This window comes from Salmo trutta, chromosome 9 (genome assembly GCF_901001165.1).
Source record: "Salmo trutta chromosome 9, fSalTru1.1, whole genome shotgun sequence".
NCBI classification, from domain to species: Eukaryota; Metazoa; Chordata; class Actinopteri; order Salmoniformes; family Salmonidae; genus Salmo; species Salmo trutta.
In genome coordinates this window covers 4,360,480-4,375,958 of record NC_042965.1, presented here as the reverse complement: position 1 = coordinate 4,375,958, position 15,479 = coordinate 4,360,480, and the positions used below count along the sequence as shown (strand labels likewise).

At 45.9% G+C, this 15,479-nt stretch overlaps 1 protein-coding gene across 2 annotated transcripts in view; it reads left to right on the top strand.

Annotated features, from left to right (window-relative positions):
• The window catches only part of kiaa0825 (KIAA0825 ortholog), a 148,335-nt gene that overhangs the window by 26,559 nt on the left and 106,297 nt on the right, over window positions 1-15,479 (top strand). For both annotated transcript variants that reach the window (XM_029762151.1, XM_029762150.1), the window contains exons 5-7: window positions 10,607-10,780; window positions 12,053-12,141; window positions 12,323-12,547. In XM_029762151.1, the coding sequence (XP_029618011.1) occupies window positions 10,607-10,780; window positions 12,053-12,141; window positions 12,323-12,547 (488 nt within the window). The remainder of the gene's footprint in view (window positions 1-10,606; window positions 10,781-12,052; window positions 12,142-12,322; window positions 12,548-15,479) is intronic.

Below are 15,479 nucleotides of genomic sequence, written 5' to 3'. Positions count from 1 at the left end.
ATCTCACCAAAGGGAAGCAGCGCCCGCAAAGTGTAACGACACTAAAGCGATGCAGTTTTTTTTTTGCCCCTTGTCATGTGAGTGCCTGCTCCACCACAACTACTGTGGGACGGGGATCGGGGCTAGTTTTCTTTTGGGGGGGGGGGGGGGGTCACATCAACGAAAGACAACAGTAGACACCCAAACATAAACAGATCCACCAAGGACACTGTGGCCTAATCAGCGGAGTGGCTTTACGTCATTTTCCAGGTCTATGGCGGTTGTCTTTACCTATGGAGATCTTCAAGGGCTGCTTTGACAACGATGACACACAGGAAAACAATATGCATATATTCACTTGATGCATACATTCTCAGATCCCTATTGTCTCCTTGTAGCGTGTTATTGTTTATTTCCGCCTATCTATTTATCTGCTGGATTTTCAATGGAGGGGTGGGTAAGGGAGGGGAGCCTGGGAGGCAGCCTGAGCCTGTGCTTCCTTCCCAGAGCTCTCCCAGGGGAGTGCAGTCTCTGGCATCAGCTACTGTCAAACCACTGAACCATTTAACAGCGTTCACATCAGCGAGATGTGACAGTTCTTTTAACCCCTCTCTCTGAGTGGGGAAGTTCTGACATTGTTCCCAGACAGATGTGAGTGTCTCAGCCCTTTGTAGCCCCTTTCCTCACCGTCCCTCGCTCTCCACCTCCTTTCTTTCCCCCCCCCCCTCCCCCTTCTCTCTCCTTCCCGGTAGTAATGGGGTGATCAGTAGGACTCTGGAGTCTGCCGGACAGATTGACTGGCCGGGAACAATGCGAGCTTTAAACCTTACTATCACACCTCACTGCGTCTGGACAGGAAAAGGGGTAATCACGGGTGTGTGTGTCTGTTTGTGCGTTCGTACACATACACGCGCATTGCTAACTGCCAGGTAGTCTGTCTTTGAATGTGTGCGAGTGTTTGTGCAGCGTTTAAGTACCTTAGAGGAAATGTGTAATTTCCATTATGTCTAATGATGACATGCAGTAATTTGGCAGAAATTAGTATCTTACATAGGCCTAATATATACATTATGTAAATTGCAGATTTTCCAAATCTGCAATTGAATAATTGCTTCCCAATTTGCGTAGTATAGAAACAGAACACACTTTTCATGTACACCATGGAAAGCAATACACCTGGCTTGCCTGCTTATACGTCTATCTGTAAACTAGTCCCGAGTAATCATTCAGCACAGCTGAAGATTCTCCATTCACACACTGAAGAACATCTGCATGCTCCCCTAGATATGAATTCCGTTCCCAGTTACCACTAATTCTCTCCAACTTGTTCCGTGCGCTATAGAAGTACAGCATCTAGAAGGCTTGGGTTTGAACATGCGTAGTACGCACATTCACCTCCGCCCTCCGCCCTCCTCCTCCCACCTTGCCTCCTTCCTTGGCTCTTTTGAACTCCCTCCAATCAAAGCTCACCAGCCTATTCAGCAGAGAGAGCGCTTTAGTAGTGCCAGAGATAGCTAGCACTGCTACTGCCGCTGACGCCACCGTGGGAGATTCCTTCTGGGGATTGAGGCTACTTGGGAATGGTGTTTGTTAATATTTAATAAGAGCTGCTCCTCACTAGATCATATCTGTGCAGGGGTTCAGACGCGGTGTCTGCCGGGCCGTGCACACGAATGTAGCCATGTAATTACGGCAGGAGGAAGGGGGGTAGAACCAGAAGTTTTTATATGCCCGATGCTCTCTGTTTACGGCTGCTGCTTCCCATTGTACAACCACAGCCCTGCACATCCCCACGCTGTCTAGAAGGTCTGGTGTTAGAGCTGTGGGTTCATGACCTAGTGAGGGGTTGTTTACTGATGTTAATGAGACTTCATTACAGGTGTGTGTGCGTGTGCGTGCGCATGTGTGTGCGTGTGTGTGTGTGTGTGTGTGTGTGTGTGTGTGTGTGTGTGTGTGTGTGTGTGTGTGTGTGTGTGAGAGAGATTCTTTTATGTGTGTTCACAATTTCACTTGAGATTTGATGAATTCCACTATGTCCCATTGTCTCCAAACCCTAGGTCCGTTGGAATTACTGCAAGAATAAACATGGCACTGTGTGTGTGTGTGTGTGTGTGTGTGTAGTACGTGTGTGTCAAATCCAGTTCCATTTCCTAAGAATGGTCACAAAAGCTTTTGTGCATCACTCTTGTTAAGCTCAAGCATATCAACAAACCACTCAAGTATTCTAGCACCTTCTTTCAGAGGGAGTAGAGCAGGGCTTATTGAGAGCACAGACAGGATAACACTCTGCTACTGTATGGAGTCCTAGAGGGTCCAAAAACACGCTCAGGGACCAAAACAAGTGGCCTATAATGAAATGTTGCCACACAATGCAATACGTCCCTCTCTCCATTTGGAGCTGATTGGCTATAGAGTACAAGGAGAGAGCTGACAGCAGCCTTAGCCTGGCCACCGTGCACCCCCCCCTTTCCCAAAGCGGGTTAATCGAGATATCAAAACTTCCCACTTTCCCCCCTGTGAACAGTGGGTAGACCCTGCTGTGGTTCAGGCAGACTGTGCCTCTTGCAGTCCAGGGGCCATGAGGGCCACGGGGGGGGGGGGGGGGGAGGAGGAGGGGGGCATCAGCGGGAGTCACCCATAATAAGGCTGTCTGGTTGAGCAGCGGGCCGCGACTGATGGAGCGGGACCCAGCCGCCACCGGGCCCCGCGGGCAGTCCTCCCGGTGGCCCCCCCAGCGCCGTCCTGACCCTGCCACCCTCGCGCAGGGGGCCAATCAGCGCCCTAAGAGCCGTGCCTGCTTTATACCCCCCTTAAACTGCCATGACACGCATACACACCATCCACCCCACCTTCCACCCGTCTCCTCTGAGTGCCAACATGCACGGGGGGCGAGGTAGAAAGGAGACCAGCTTGATGTAGGAGTGAGGGAGTCCTTGGGCTCTGCGGGTTACATCTGCATCTTTGTGGATATCTGCCTTCAATCCACTGACAAACCCTTTGTTGTTCTGTCAGTGCCAGTCTGCGGAGAATAGCACCCGGCGATCTGACTGCATGATAAACTTGTCAATGGGCTTTTGAAATGTACATACCGCTCCACACAGAGCTGGAGTTTTTTATGACCAGCAACAATGTACGTACGCACACACACACACACACACACGCACATCTCAGCGCCTGTCTGTGTTATTGTAATCATGGGTGGAGTTGAGACGTGAGGCTTGAGGCCAGCCAGCTAACCATCCCTGGCAGAGTTAGAGAGAGTAGCCCTGGCAAAGGACCATAGAGATGTCATTCACGCTACAGGGAGAGTGAGAGAGAGAGAGAGAGAGAGGGGGGAGAGAGATTGAGAGAGAGGGGGGGGGAGAGATAGAGAGAGAGAGAGAGAGAGAGAGAGAGAGAGGGGGGAGAGAGATTGAGAGAGAGGGGGGGAGAGAGATAGGGAGAGGGAGAGAGAGAGAGAGAGAAAGAGAGAGAGGGGGAGAGATAGAGAGGGAGAGAGAGAGAGAGGGGGGAGATAGAGAGGGAGAGAGAGAGAGAGAGAGAGAGCGAGAGGGAGAGAGAGAGAGGGGGGGGAGAGAGATAGGGAGAGGGGGAGAGAGAGAGAGAGAGAGAGAGAGAGAGAGAGAGAGGAGTGAAATTAAATCAGTGGCTAAATTATTGCGTGATTGCCCATTCCCAACAGACTCTGGCAACATTTGGAAGAAAGTGTCTAATAATTGGTTTTTCGGCCACGTCAGACACATGCAATTCCCCTCACTAATGGGTCTGTTAGGTAGTGCCGGGCCTCCGGGGTCAGGGAAGTACAGAAGACGGCCAGACAACAAGCCGGTTCCCCCCCTCTGACGACTGAGGGAACAAGAGAGAGAGTGAGACAGAAAGAGAGAGTGAGTGCTGAGGAAATGAAGTGGTAATAAGTACAGTCCAAAGGGGAAATGCACTTCAGTGTGAGTTTAATACATCAGGCCGGGGATTTGGCAGCCCGCCATACAGCAATTGTTTACATTTTTGCTCACTGGCTGCATCTGTTCTGTTTTGTAAACGGCACTAAACTATCCGCCCGTAAACACCGGAATCAATAACAACTGCTGAGGGAATTCCCTTCCCTCCTTCCATCCCTCCCTCTGTTTTCGTCCCCTCCCCTCTCTCCCTTTTCATGCCAGTCAAGGGGAGTGTGACTGTGACAGTAATGTTGTTCAGCTCAGGTGGAGCTGCCGTGGAGGAGACTGATGGCTTCCCCCCCCCCCCCAAATGGATGTTTGTGTTCCTTTTGTGTTCCTACCAAGCACATGCTGTCTATCATTGGCCACCATCCTCCACAACGATAGTACATGTTGTCTTTACTGGTAGATTGTCTTCCTACCTAGTCGCCTTGGTCATGACTGGGGAAATAAGAACATGACCTCGCTAGCTCCTCTTGGCTGGGTTTTCACCACGGCCATGAAACTATCCGTCACCACATAACACCAACTGCAGTATACGACTCCATATAGCTAACACTATACTTCTATTTCAATGACTTGTTCTCCAAGTTAGGGTAGTGTAATAATCCCATTGTTTCCTGGCACAGTCTTTTACCTGTCACTCTCAATCAAAGAAATCTATTATTCAGGTCTGATACAATAGTGATCAAGTCCATTTTAGGGCTGCAATTGTGCTAGTTTCCTGTATAGTTTTTCTGTAGACTGACCCTTAAGTGAACCCTACCATGTTCCTCCCTGCCTCTCTGTGCTCTCTTGTCGATGACACACCTGGGTGCCTTAAGCACCCCCCATTTGGTTCCACCGTGTGATGTGACACAGGCATAATGACCTTTAAATGGCTGTATCCTGTATAGCAGTGGAGCCAGGGCTATAAATACATATTGTTCATATAGCAATGGGTGTTGGAGTAGACAGGGCTGTTACACTCCAAGGTCATGTGTCACGGTGTGAGTGTGTGAGTGTTGGAGTAACGGAGAGATGGAGGGAAACAGTCTTCCTGGGTTCACGGACAACTCACCTGAGAGAATAGAGAAGGGGACAGTCAACAGGTTGCCCACTCAGGAGAGAGCTCTTTATTAAGAGGGGGGTTATGCGTTGGTGTTTCTTTGAGACACATCGAATCTCGTTTAGATGGTTTGCTTGGAGATGTTGCCGAGAGAAAGAGAGAGAGATGAGAGCGTGTATGTGGTCACTGCACGACAGGGGAGGTAGAAACGGAGATGCACTTTCTCCTTTACTGTGAGAATTGTTCCTCAACAAGAGATTCATTATTCACAGAAATGACTACATTTATTCCAAATTTTAACGTTTTAAACCCAGAGGAAAAACTAAAAATACTCATGGGCGAAGGACCAATGGCTCTTCTTGAAGCCAAATATGTATTTGCCTGCCATTGCCTGAGGGACACTGAATAATAACATCTGCATAGTACATAGTAATTTACTTATTATTAGTATTATTGTTATTACTATTATTGTTATTGCTATTATTGTTATTTATATTATTATTGTTGTTTATCGTTCCAAATAGTAGTGATATGGGTAGTAGAGTGATGGTAATGATAGCAGTTTATTGATGGTGGTTGGTAGTAGTAGTAGTAATGATGATAGTAGTTGTAGTTGTACTGATGTAATGGTGAAGATGACAGTTATTTAGTTATAAGTTAGTTATAGTTTCATTTTCCATGTTTATCTTTTTATATTTATTACAATTCTGCTATATTGTTGTTGTTTTTGTATTTAATTTTGTATTATTATTTACTACCATTGTCACGTCCTGACCAGTATAAGGGTTATTTGTTATTGTAGTTTGGTCAGGACGTGGCAGAGGGTATTTGTTTTATGTGGTTCGGGGTGGTGGTTTATTTAGTAGGGCGTTTGATTTATTATTTCCGGGTTTTTGGGTAATGTTCTATGTTTGTATTTCTATGTGGTCTCTGGTCTTTTGTATTTCTATGTCTGGGTTATTGGGGTTGGACTCTCAATTGGAGGCAGGTGTTTTCTCGTTGCCTCTGATTGGGAGTCCTTTATATGGGTAATTGTTTGGTGTAGTGTTGTGGGAGATTGTTTCTTGTTTTGCGTGTGTGAGCATGACAAGACTGTTTTGTTGTTCGTGAGTTCTTCATTTTGTTATTTTGGTGTTCTCTTGATATAAAATAAATTAACAAGGTGAGCATCCACATTCCTGCTGCGTTTTGGTCCTCCATTCCCGACGACAACCGTTACAACCATTTTATATTATTATTTGCTATTGTTTCTAATTTTATTACAGTGTATATTGTATACATTGTTGCTTTGTCAATATTGACACAATGTTTTTCATGCCAATAAAGCAGCTTGAATTTGAGGGAGGGAGGGAGATTTTCAGGATCCCCATTATCTACTGTATAGAAACCCTATTTACATAAGTATTCACTCCCCTTAACATGTCAGAATCACCTCTGGCAGCGATTACAGCTGTGAGTCTTTCTGGGAAAGTCTCTAAGAGCTTTGTACACCTGGATTATACAATATTTGCACATTATTATTTTTTGAATTCTTCTTGAATACTTCTGGTGGAAAACAGACTGAACCAGGTTTTCCTCTAGGATTTTGCCTGTGTTTAGCTCTATTCCGTTTCTTTTTATCCTAAAAAAACTCCCTAGTCCTTGCTGATGACATACGCATAACATGATGCAGCCACCACCATGCTTGTAAATATGAAGAGTGGTACTCAGTGATGTGTTGTGTTTTCCTCAAACATAATGCTTCGTATTCAGGACATGCCAATTTTATGGAAGTTTAAGTGCCTTATTGTAAGCAGGATGCATGTTTTGGAATATTTTTATTCCGTACAGGCTTCCTTCTTTTCACTCTGTCATTTACAGTGAGGGAAAAAAGTATTTGATCCCCTGCTGATTTTGTACGTTTGCCCACTGACAAAGAAATGATCAGTCTATAATTTTAATGGTAGGTTTATTTCAACAGTGAGAGACAGAATAACAACAATAAAATCCAGAAAAACGCATTTCAAAAATGTTATAAATTGATTTGCATTTTAATGAGGGAAATAAGTATTTGACCCCCTCTCAATCAGAACTATTTCTGGCTCCCAGGTGTCTTTTATACAGGTAACAAGCTGAGATTAGGAGCACACTTTTAAAGGGAGTGCTCCTAATCTCAGTTTGTTACCTGTCTAAAAGACACCTGTTCACAGAAGCAATCAATCAATCAGATTCCAAACTCTCCACCATGGCCAAGACCAAAGAGCTCTCCGAGGATGTCAGGGACAAGATTGTAGACCTACCCAAGGCTGGAATGGGCTACAAGACCATCGCCAAGCAGCTTGGTGAGAAGGTGACAACAGTTGGTGCGATTATTCGCAAATGGAAGAAACACAAAAGAACTGTCAATCTCCCTCGGCCTGGGGCTCCATGCAAGATCTCACCTCATGGAGTTGCAATGATCATGAGAACGGTGAGGAATCAGCCCAGAACTACATGGGAGGATCTTGTCAATGATCTCAAGGCAGCTGGGACCATAGTCACCAAGAAAACAATTGGTAACACACTACGCCGTGAAGGACTGAAATCCTGCAGCGCCCGCAAGGTCCCCCTGCTCAAGAAAGCACATATACATGCCCGTCTGAAGTTTGCCAATGAACATCTGAATGATTCAGAGGACAACTGGGTGAAAGTGTTGTGGTCAGATGAGACCAAAATGGAGCTCTTTGGCATCAACTCAACTCGCCGTGTTTGGAGGAGGAGGAATGCTGCCTATAACCCCAAGAACACCATCCCCACCGTCAAACATGGAGGTGGAAACATTATGCTTGGGGGTGTTTTTCTGCTAAGGGGACAGGACAGCTTCACCGCATCAAAGGGACGATGGACGGGTCCATGTACCGTCAAATCTTGGGTGAGAACCTCCTTCCCTCAGCTAGGGCATTGAAAATGGGTCGTGGATGGGTATTCCAGCATGACAATGACCCAAAACACACGGCCAAGGCAACAAAGGAGTGGCTCAAGAAGAAGCACATTAAGGTCCTGGAGTGGCCTAGCCAGTCTCCAGACCTTAATCCCATAGAAAATCTGTGGAGGGAGCTGAAGGTTCGAGTTGCCAAACGTCAGCCTCGAAACCTTAATGACTTGGAGAAGATCTGCAAAGAGGAGTGGGACAAAATCCCTCCTGAAATGTGTGCAAACCTGGTGGCCAACTACAAGAAACGTCTGACCTCTGTAATTGCCAACAAGGGTTTTGCCACCAAGTACTAAGTCATGTTTTGCAGAGGGGTCAAATACTTATTTCCCTCATTAAAATGCAAATCAATTTATAACATTTTTGACATGTGTTTTTCTGGATTTTTTGTTGTTGTTATTCTGTATCTCACTGTTCAAATAAACCTACCATTAAAATTATAGACTGATAATTTCTATGTCAGTGGGCAAACGTACAAAATCAGCAGGGAATCAAATACTTTTTTTCCTCACTGTAGGTTAGTATTGTGGAGTAACTACAATACTGTTGGTCCATCCTCAGTTTTCTCCTATCACAGTCATTAAACTTTGTAACTGTTTTAAAGTCACCATTGGTCGCATGGTGAAATCCCTGAGCAGTTTCTTTCCTCTCCGGCAACTGAGTTAGGAAGGACGCCTGTATCTTTGTCATGTTTTCCCCCATCTTCCAATAGGTGCCCTTCTTTGCGAGGCATTTGGAAAACCTCCCTGGTCTTTGTGGTTGAATCTGTGTTTGAAATTCACTGCTTGACTGAGGGACCTTACAGATAATTGTACTGTATGTGTGGGGTACAGAGATGAGGTAGTCATTCTAAAATCATGTTAAACACTGTTATTGCAAACAGAGTGAGTCCATGCAATGTATTATGTGACTTGTTAAGCACATGTTTACTCCTGAACTTATTTAGGCTTGCCATAACAAAGGGATTGAATACTTATTGACTCAAGACATTTCAGCTTTTCATTTTTAAATAATTAGCAAACATTTCTAAAAACATAATTTCACTTTGACATTATGGGGTAATGACTAGAAGAGAAGTACTCCATTTCTCCTCAACCCTCAACCAGGATAGCCTAGCATGCATGTAGTTGATGTTCGTTCTGTATGTGCAGTTAAGGGTAAGGTGTGCTGCTCTGTTTTGAGCCAGCTGCAGCTTTGCTAGGTCTTCCTTTGCTGCACCTCACCCGACTACCAGACCGTAATCAACATGGGACAACACCAGAGCCTGAACAACTAGTACAGTTGATTTGTGTGTAAAAAAACTCAGAACATATTTTAATAACAGACATACCTCTCCCCATCTTCACAATAACTTTGTCAATATGACTTGACCATGATAACTGACCATCCAATATTATACCTAGGAGTTTACCTTCCGCAACTTGTTCAATAGTCACACCTTTTATACACAACTCCAGCTGAGGTTTAGATCTAAGAGAATGCTTTAAACCAAATACAATGCTTTTGGTTTTTAGATGTATTTAAGACCAGTTTCTTGCTCATTACCCATTATGACACTGACTGTAACTCCTTGCTAAGAGTCTCAGTGAGCTCCCTAGTTGTCGTTGCTGTGTCTCTGTCTCTCAACCTGTACAGAGCGAGTGACAGGCGTGTGTGTGTGTCAGCCAGGTCATTCATTTGCACATGGAGAGGTATTCTCTGTAGCGTCGACTCCCACTGGAAGCCATTACTGAGGAGCTGCAGAGACATGGGCCTGTGCTGCTTAATCACACTCTCATACACACACATACACACACTGCAGGCATACACACATACTTACACATGCCAAGACACACATTTGAAGCATGAATATTGTTGCAAGGTGACCAGCGGAGCATTGGGATAATCATCTAGGAAGACTGACATGTGCAAATGTAAGGCGAAAAAGCCGTCCACAAATAAAGATATTTACCAGTCCCTCCACACACTCTCATGCCTGATTAAGCCTGGAGACGAGGGAATGAGTGTGTTGTCATATTTTTCCCATTTTGTTTAACAATGTGACAAAATGACATTAGGATCTAGAGGCAATAGTGTTGCAATTATTGGAAGCCTCTTTTTTTTTCTACACTCAATCATGGCCATGCTTTTATAACGATGGCTAATGCCGTGCTGATCCATTCCCAAATGCCTTTGCAGTGGAGGAACTCATTTAAGCGGACACACAAAAGTATTTGTTCATGTGTCTGGGAGTACAGCAACACATTTCATAGCCGCCCATTCTTTGGCTTAATGCGGAACATCCCCTGGGTGATGGGTTTGGCAGCTTCAGAAATGGGAAATCCATATTTGCTGAGGGGGTCATCCGCGGGTTAGGGGGAGAAAAGTTTGTGCCGAGGATGTGTGACTTCGTTAGGAGAAAGTTTTCCTTTTTTTTTTTTTGTTGTTGTTGTTGGAGTGTTGGGAATTGTGCGGGAATCGATATTCATAGGGGGTGTAAGGTTATACTAAGGTGGTAGAGGGTGTGATATGATGGAGTAGAGGTGTGTGTGCATGCGGGCATGCATGCGTCTGTCTCTGTGTGAGTGTGTTTGCGAGTGTGTGCGTTGAATACCACATGAGGTTGAATAATCCTGTAATATGAAATGACAGCCTGCTAGTGACAGATCGGCTAAAGTGGTTGTTTTCTCTGTGTAACCTCGTCCACCACAGCGCCTCTGGAGCTGCCCCCCAGGAGAGGCAGGAACTTCAGCCTAACATCTCACCAGCTGAGGGTCCTGACCCAGCTAGCCTGCACTCTGCTGGGCCTGGAGAGCCAAGTGGACGAGCTGGCCACTCAACTGGCATTCATCAACTGTGCCGGGGAGACTCCCTGCGGTGTGAGAGGTACACAACCGCTACAGAAACACACACACACACAAACACACAAAGTGTGTGTGAACTGTTAGTGAATATAGACTGCAACAGTGATGTCACTTCCTTCGCAACAGTCTCCACTGATGACAGGTATCCAGAGAGAGAGAGAGAGAGAGAGAGAGAGCGAGCGAGAGCGAGAGAGAGAGAGAGAGAGAGAGAGAGAGAGAGAATGAGAACATGATGTTCAGACAAAGAGGTCTCTTTGCACATCAGACAGAGACAAGTCTACTCCAACACACATGCACACAGAACACCAACAACATTGCATGCGTTTGCACACGTAACTTGCCTGGACTAAACCGACTGCATACTCTCCATGTGTTATTTAAATGTGCACTTTTAACAGGGAATTATCGTGGTTGCTGTACAAGTCTTTGCCAGCCATCTCCTCTTTCCCCTCTGAACTGGTGCAGAGAAGTTAAATGAAAGCTTTTGGTGCATGTAGTAATTTCCATAAAGGTTACATTAAAAAACAAGACATGCAGAAAGGCTCGATTTACAGAGAAGTAAACAGCCTTTAAAGGGCAGTTATCCAAATCATTAATTCGAGGCAATCAAACGGCTTAATTACCAGAAATTCATCAGATGGGCTTAAAGGTCAAAAAGTGACGCGCGGGCTGCTTCCTCCCCTCTTCCGTTCTGCGCGGTCTTGTTCGGCTAAATTGCCTCGCCTGGGGTCTCACTTTTCCGCTTCTGATTAGGAAAACGTGGCCTTGATGTGTGCTCCTTTTAATTTGTTCCCCCATACACCCGTCTTATCCTCCCCCTCACCCCCCTCAAAGGATTAGCCCAGTTATGGCCGTTGCTATCTGGGTTCAAATCAACTCCAAGCCCCAGATTTAGACTAACTACTCACTGTTGCATTTGACTTAGAACTTGATTTACTGCTCACGTCGTCATTCGCTTGTCACTTTTACTGATTGGTTTATGTACAGTTATGCAAGCATTGTCCATGCTGCCCGCCATTTACCATGGGGTATTATCGTGGACATTTCAGCAATATTTGTGCCAAAGACTTCACTTCTTAGAATTATACAGTAGCTATATTTCCTGAATAGCCAGCCTATTGTCTCAAAATATGCGTTATCAATGAGTTTATGTCATGGCCTTGTCTTTAGGTTGATGGCCATTTCATTTCCGTTAGCTATGGGCTTGGAGATTTGGTCAAACACATCCGTATCATCTGAGACCTTATTCCAATGTTGAGACTCATTTGGAATCCATATCTGTTTCTGTTGAAAGGAATATTGAAAAAGACCAAAGACGACTTAGATATGACCACTGTGGATGGTAACAAGACCACGGCAGAGACGCTCTTCCAGAGTCCGGAGGTGAGACTGCCCTCTGCTGCCTTGGAGGAGGAACGGCAGCTTGAGCAATAAACCATTATTCCATCAACTGCTGCAATATCACCTGATCGAAACATATTTCTGACGAATCAGTCTCTTTAGATGTTCATATTGTCCTCTCCCCGTGTTGATTGGCTGTGCGGTTGTCTCTCCCTGGTCGTAGACCGTTGTTCTGGAGTTTGATTGGAGGGCTGCGTTCAGGAAGCTGGTGCCCCATATGGCTCACTGTGTCAAGGTGGTGCTGGAGGATGTGTGCACCAAGAGTCTGCAGCAGGAGGAGCTGTCACACACATCTGGCTCCGCCCACATGGTCCTGACTAACACACCCCACAGAGATGACTCCTCCCTCACCTGCCCAGAGAGGGACCGCCCCAAGATGGTCGCCAAGGTAAGCATAAAGATCAACACAAATATGACCGTTTGTGGGTGGTCCATCCTCATGTGATGTCCATATGACAGTGCTCGGTCAACTTTCGTACCATGAGAGCCCGTGTGAAGAAAAAGCAGGCTGTGTGACAGAGGCAGCCCTGTCTGTCTTCCCTCAGCCCAGAGTATTTTGTCCTGCTTAAGTCCCCACCGATCAACCCTCTCTCCTCCTCAGATCAAGATGAACCCCCCCTCCCCTCCGTCAGGAGGAAGTTCCTCCCTCGTTTATCACCATCATCCCCCACTCCAAGTCTCTCTCTTATATTAGTGTTCCTCACTCATACCTTTCTCCCTCTGTCCCCACCCATCCATCCATCTCTCTCTCTCTCTCTCTCTCTCTCTCTCCTCGTCCTCTCCTTATCTTCCTCCCTATCCTCTTCCTGATTCACCTGTGCCAGACACCACCATCAGAACCCCCCCCCCCCCTCCCCCCCAGCTGCTACCTGCCCATTTGTTTTCACTGTGGCTGGAACAGGTCTTGGATAGGGCTAGGAGGGGTGTGTGTGTGGGGGGGTGCCTCTTTGACTGGCACCCTGTTATGTACCGTACAGTGGGCAGGACACCATGATTGACTGTGGTTCCATTACACACATAATGCAGCTCTACAATCATAGGCCAAATTCAATCAATTACAGATCAAGGAAAAGATTCACTGCGGGTTGACATAGAATGTCGACGCTGTGTTTGGTTTGGTTTCACGTCAATATCCAATGATAATGGTTGTGAGCGGAACAGGTTGTAGGGTATCTGTGTTTAATGTGGCTAACACCTATGATAAGCTACACCATAAGCATTTTGATTGAACCCGCAGCGGTTTCCCTTCTCTGCAGTTGATCAAATTGGGGCCTAAACCTCTTTGTCCGTCCTTGCCTCATAAGAAGCCTGTGTTTTTTCCCCTCTCCTCCTCCTCCTCCTTCATCTTCTCCTCCTCCTCCTCCTCCTTCATCTCCTCCACCTCTCCTCTAGCCCTTTACACCGACACTAGTTTTGGCTCCTCGTTGCTAACGAGTGTCAGAATTTGTCTCCGCTCAAGACCTGGACAACATATTTATGTGTAGGTCAACGCTTAAAATATGAGAGCCTCGCAGCTCAAAGGTTATACATGCATATGCATTGAGGAGCACCCACCGAGACCAAAGGCGAGACCTTTTTTTTCTTGTCTCCCTTTTTTGACATATGCGTGCATGTTTGAGGCGAGAGCAAATTACTATACAAGACCAGAGCATGAAATGTGGCCGGTTCAAAAGCATTAGCCGATCAATATTTCACTCATTCATATGCATACCTTTGTAGCTTCATCCCAGCTTCAGTTGCATGACCCGTTCCACTGCCTGCATTACCATAAATAGGTACAGGTAACTGCCAAAATAGAGGAAACACTTGAGTAAATGAGGGATTCAAAGTACAGTATATTGAAAGCAGGTGCTTTCACACAAGTGTGGTTCCTGAGTTAATTAAGGAATTAACATCCCATCATGCTTAAGGTCATGTATTTTGGCTACCATGGCTAGGTTACCATGGCTTGGTTAAAAGGGTGTGCGTGTGTGTGTGTGTGTGTGTGTGTGTGTGTGTGTGTGTGTGTGTGTGTGTGTGTGTGTGTGTCTCAGCTACCAGATCTCAACCCAATTGAACACTTATAGGAGATTGTGGAGCAGTGCCTGAGACAGCGTTTTCCACCACCAACAAAACACCAAATGATGGAATTTCTCATGGAAGAATGGTGTCGCATCCCTCCAATGGAGTTCCAGACACTTGTAGAATCTATGCCAAGGTGCATTGAAGCTGTTCTGGCTCTTGGTGACCAATCACCCTATTAAGACACTTTATGTTGGTGTTTCCATTATTTTAGCAGTTACCTTGAATGTCCGTTAGTTTGACGGCGCAACGTTAACGTTTGCTCTTTCTGCATTCACCTCTGCCTGTACACTCAATCTCTCAGCTGCCTGTAGCCTCGCGTTACAAACGTCTCATAGAAACAGAGAGTGATCCAATTCGTGCCTTACCTCTGTGTCATTTCAATCACCTTGCAGTGGAGCGCTCCTGTAAGACTTGTAGGGATCCGTATCTTTGTTCTGAGCTAGTTAAGGTTCAGTCTATAGCTGAGGTGTGTGAGCGATAAATCTCCCTGACACCTTGTGGGTCCTCAGAGCGCTGTGTCTGTTTGTCTCTGTCCGTCCGTCCGTCCGTCCGCCTGTCTGTGCCGGTGGACAAGCCTCAGGCCCAAGGCACTGACTCTGCTAAGCTCCTAATGACTCGATGCACTCTATTGTCTATTGATTTCCTTGCCCAAATGGACATTGTTCCCTGGCCTTTCTGACCCACTAGAGGCTTATTCTGCCCTGGAATTGCTACAAGGCGATGTCAATTCTGTCTACACATTGAAAACTCGCTGACAGAATGTCAAACTTCCTGCCGGTGTTACAGTAAGTCAAGTAAGGCAGTGTGAGTGTAAAACAAAATGGAGCTGAGCTGATATATCCGTGCCGCCACTATTGGAAGGGCTTTGTTATGGAGAAGGGAGAAAATACATTCAGTGCTTTTCCACACTAAGGGCAAGCCAACTCCTGCGGGAATTTAGGAAATATATTATCGTACCTGGCCATGTTTTGCTGCTTTTAAATCACCCTGGCGCATAGCTCACATATAAAAAGTAGGGTGAACTCATTCACACACGTGCGAGTCTTTGGCATTCGCTGATCCTCTGTCGTTATTCTCAGTGTGCTGTCCATGGGAAGGGTTGTGTGTGCGTGTCAGGCTGATGTCTCTGTGTCTGTCTCTCGCTCGGTCTTTCTACACAAACTATGTGTTCAATCTGTTCGATGGCGTTCCATTTATTACGTTCCGTTCATAACTAAGAGCCCGTCCTCCCCAAATGAAGGTGCCAAATGAAGGTG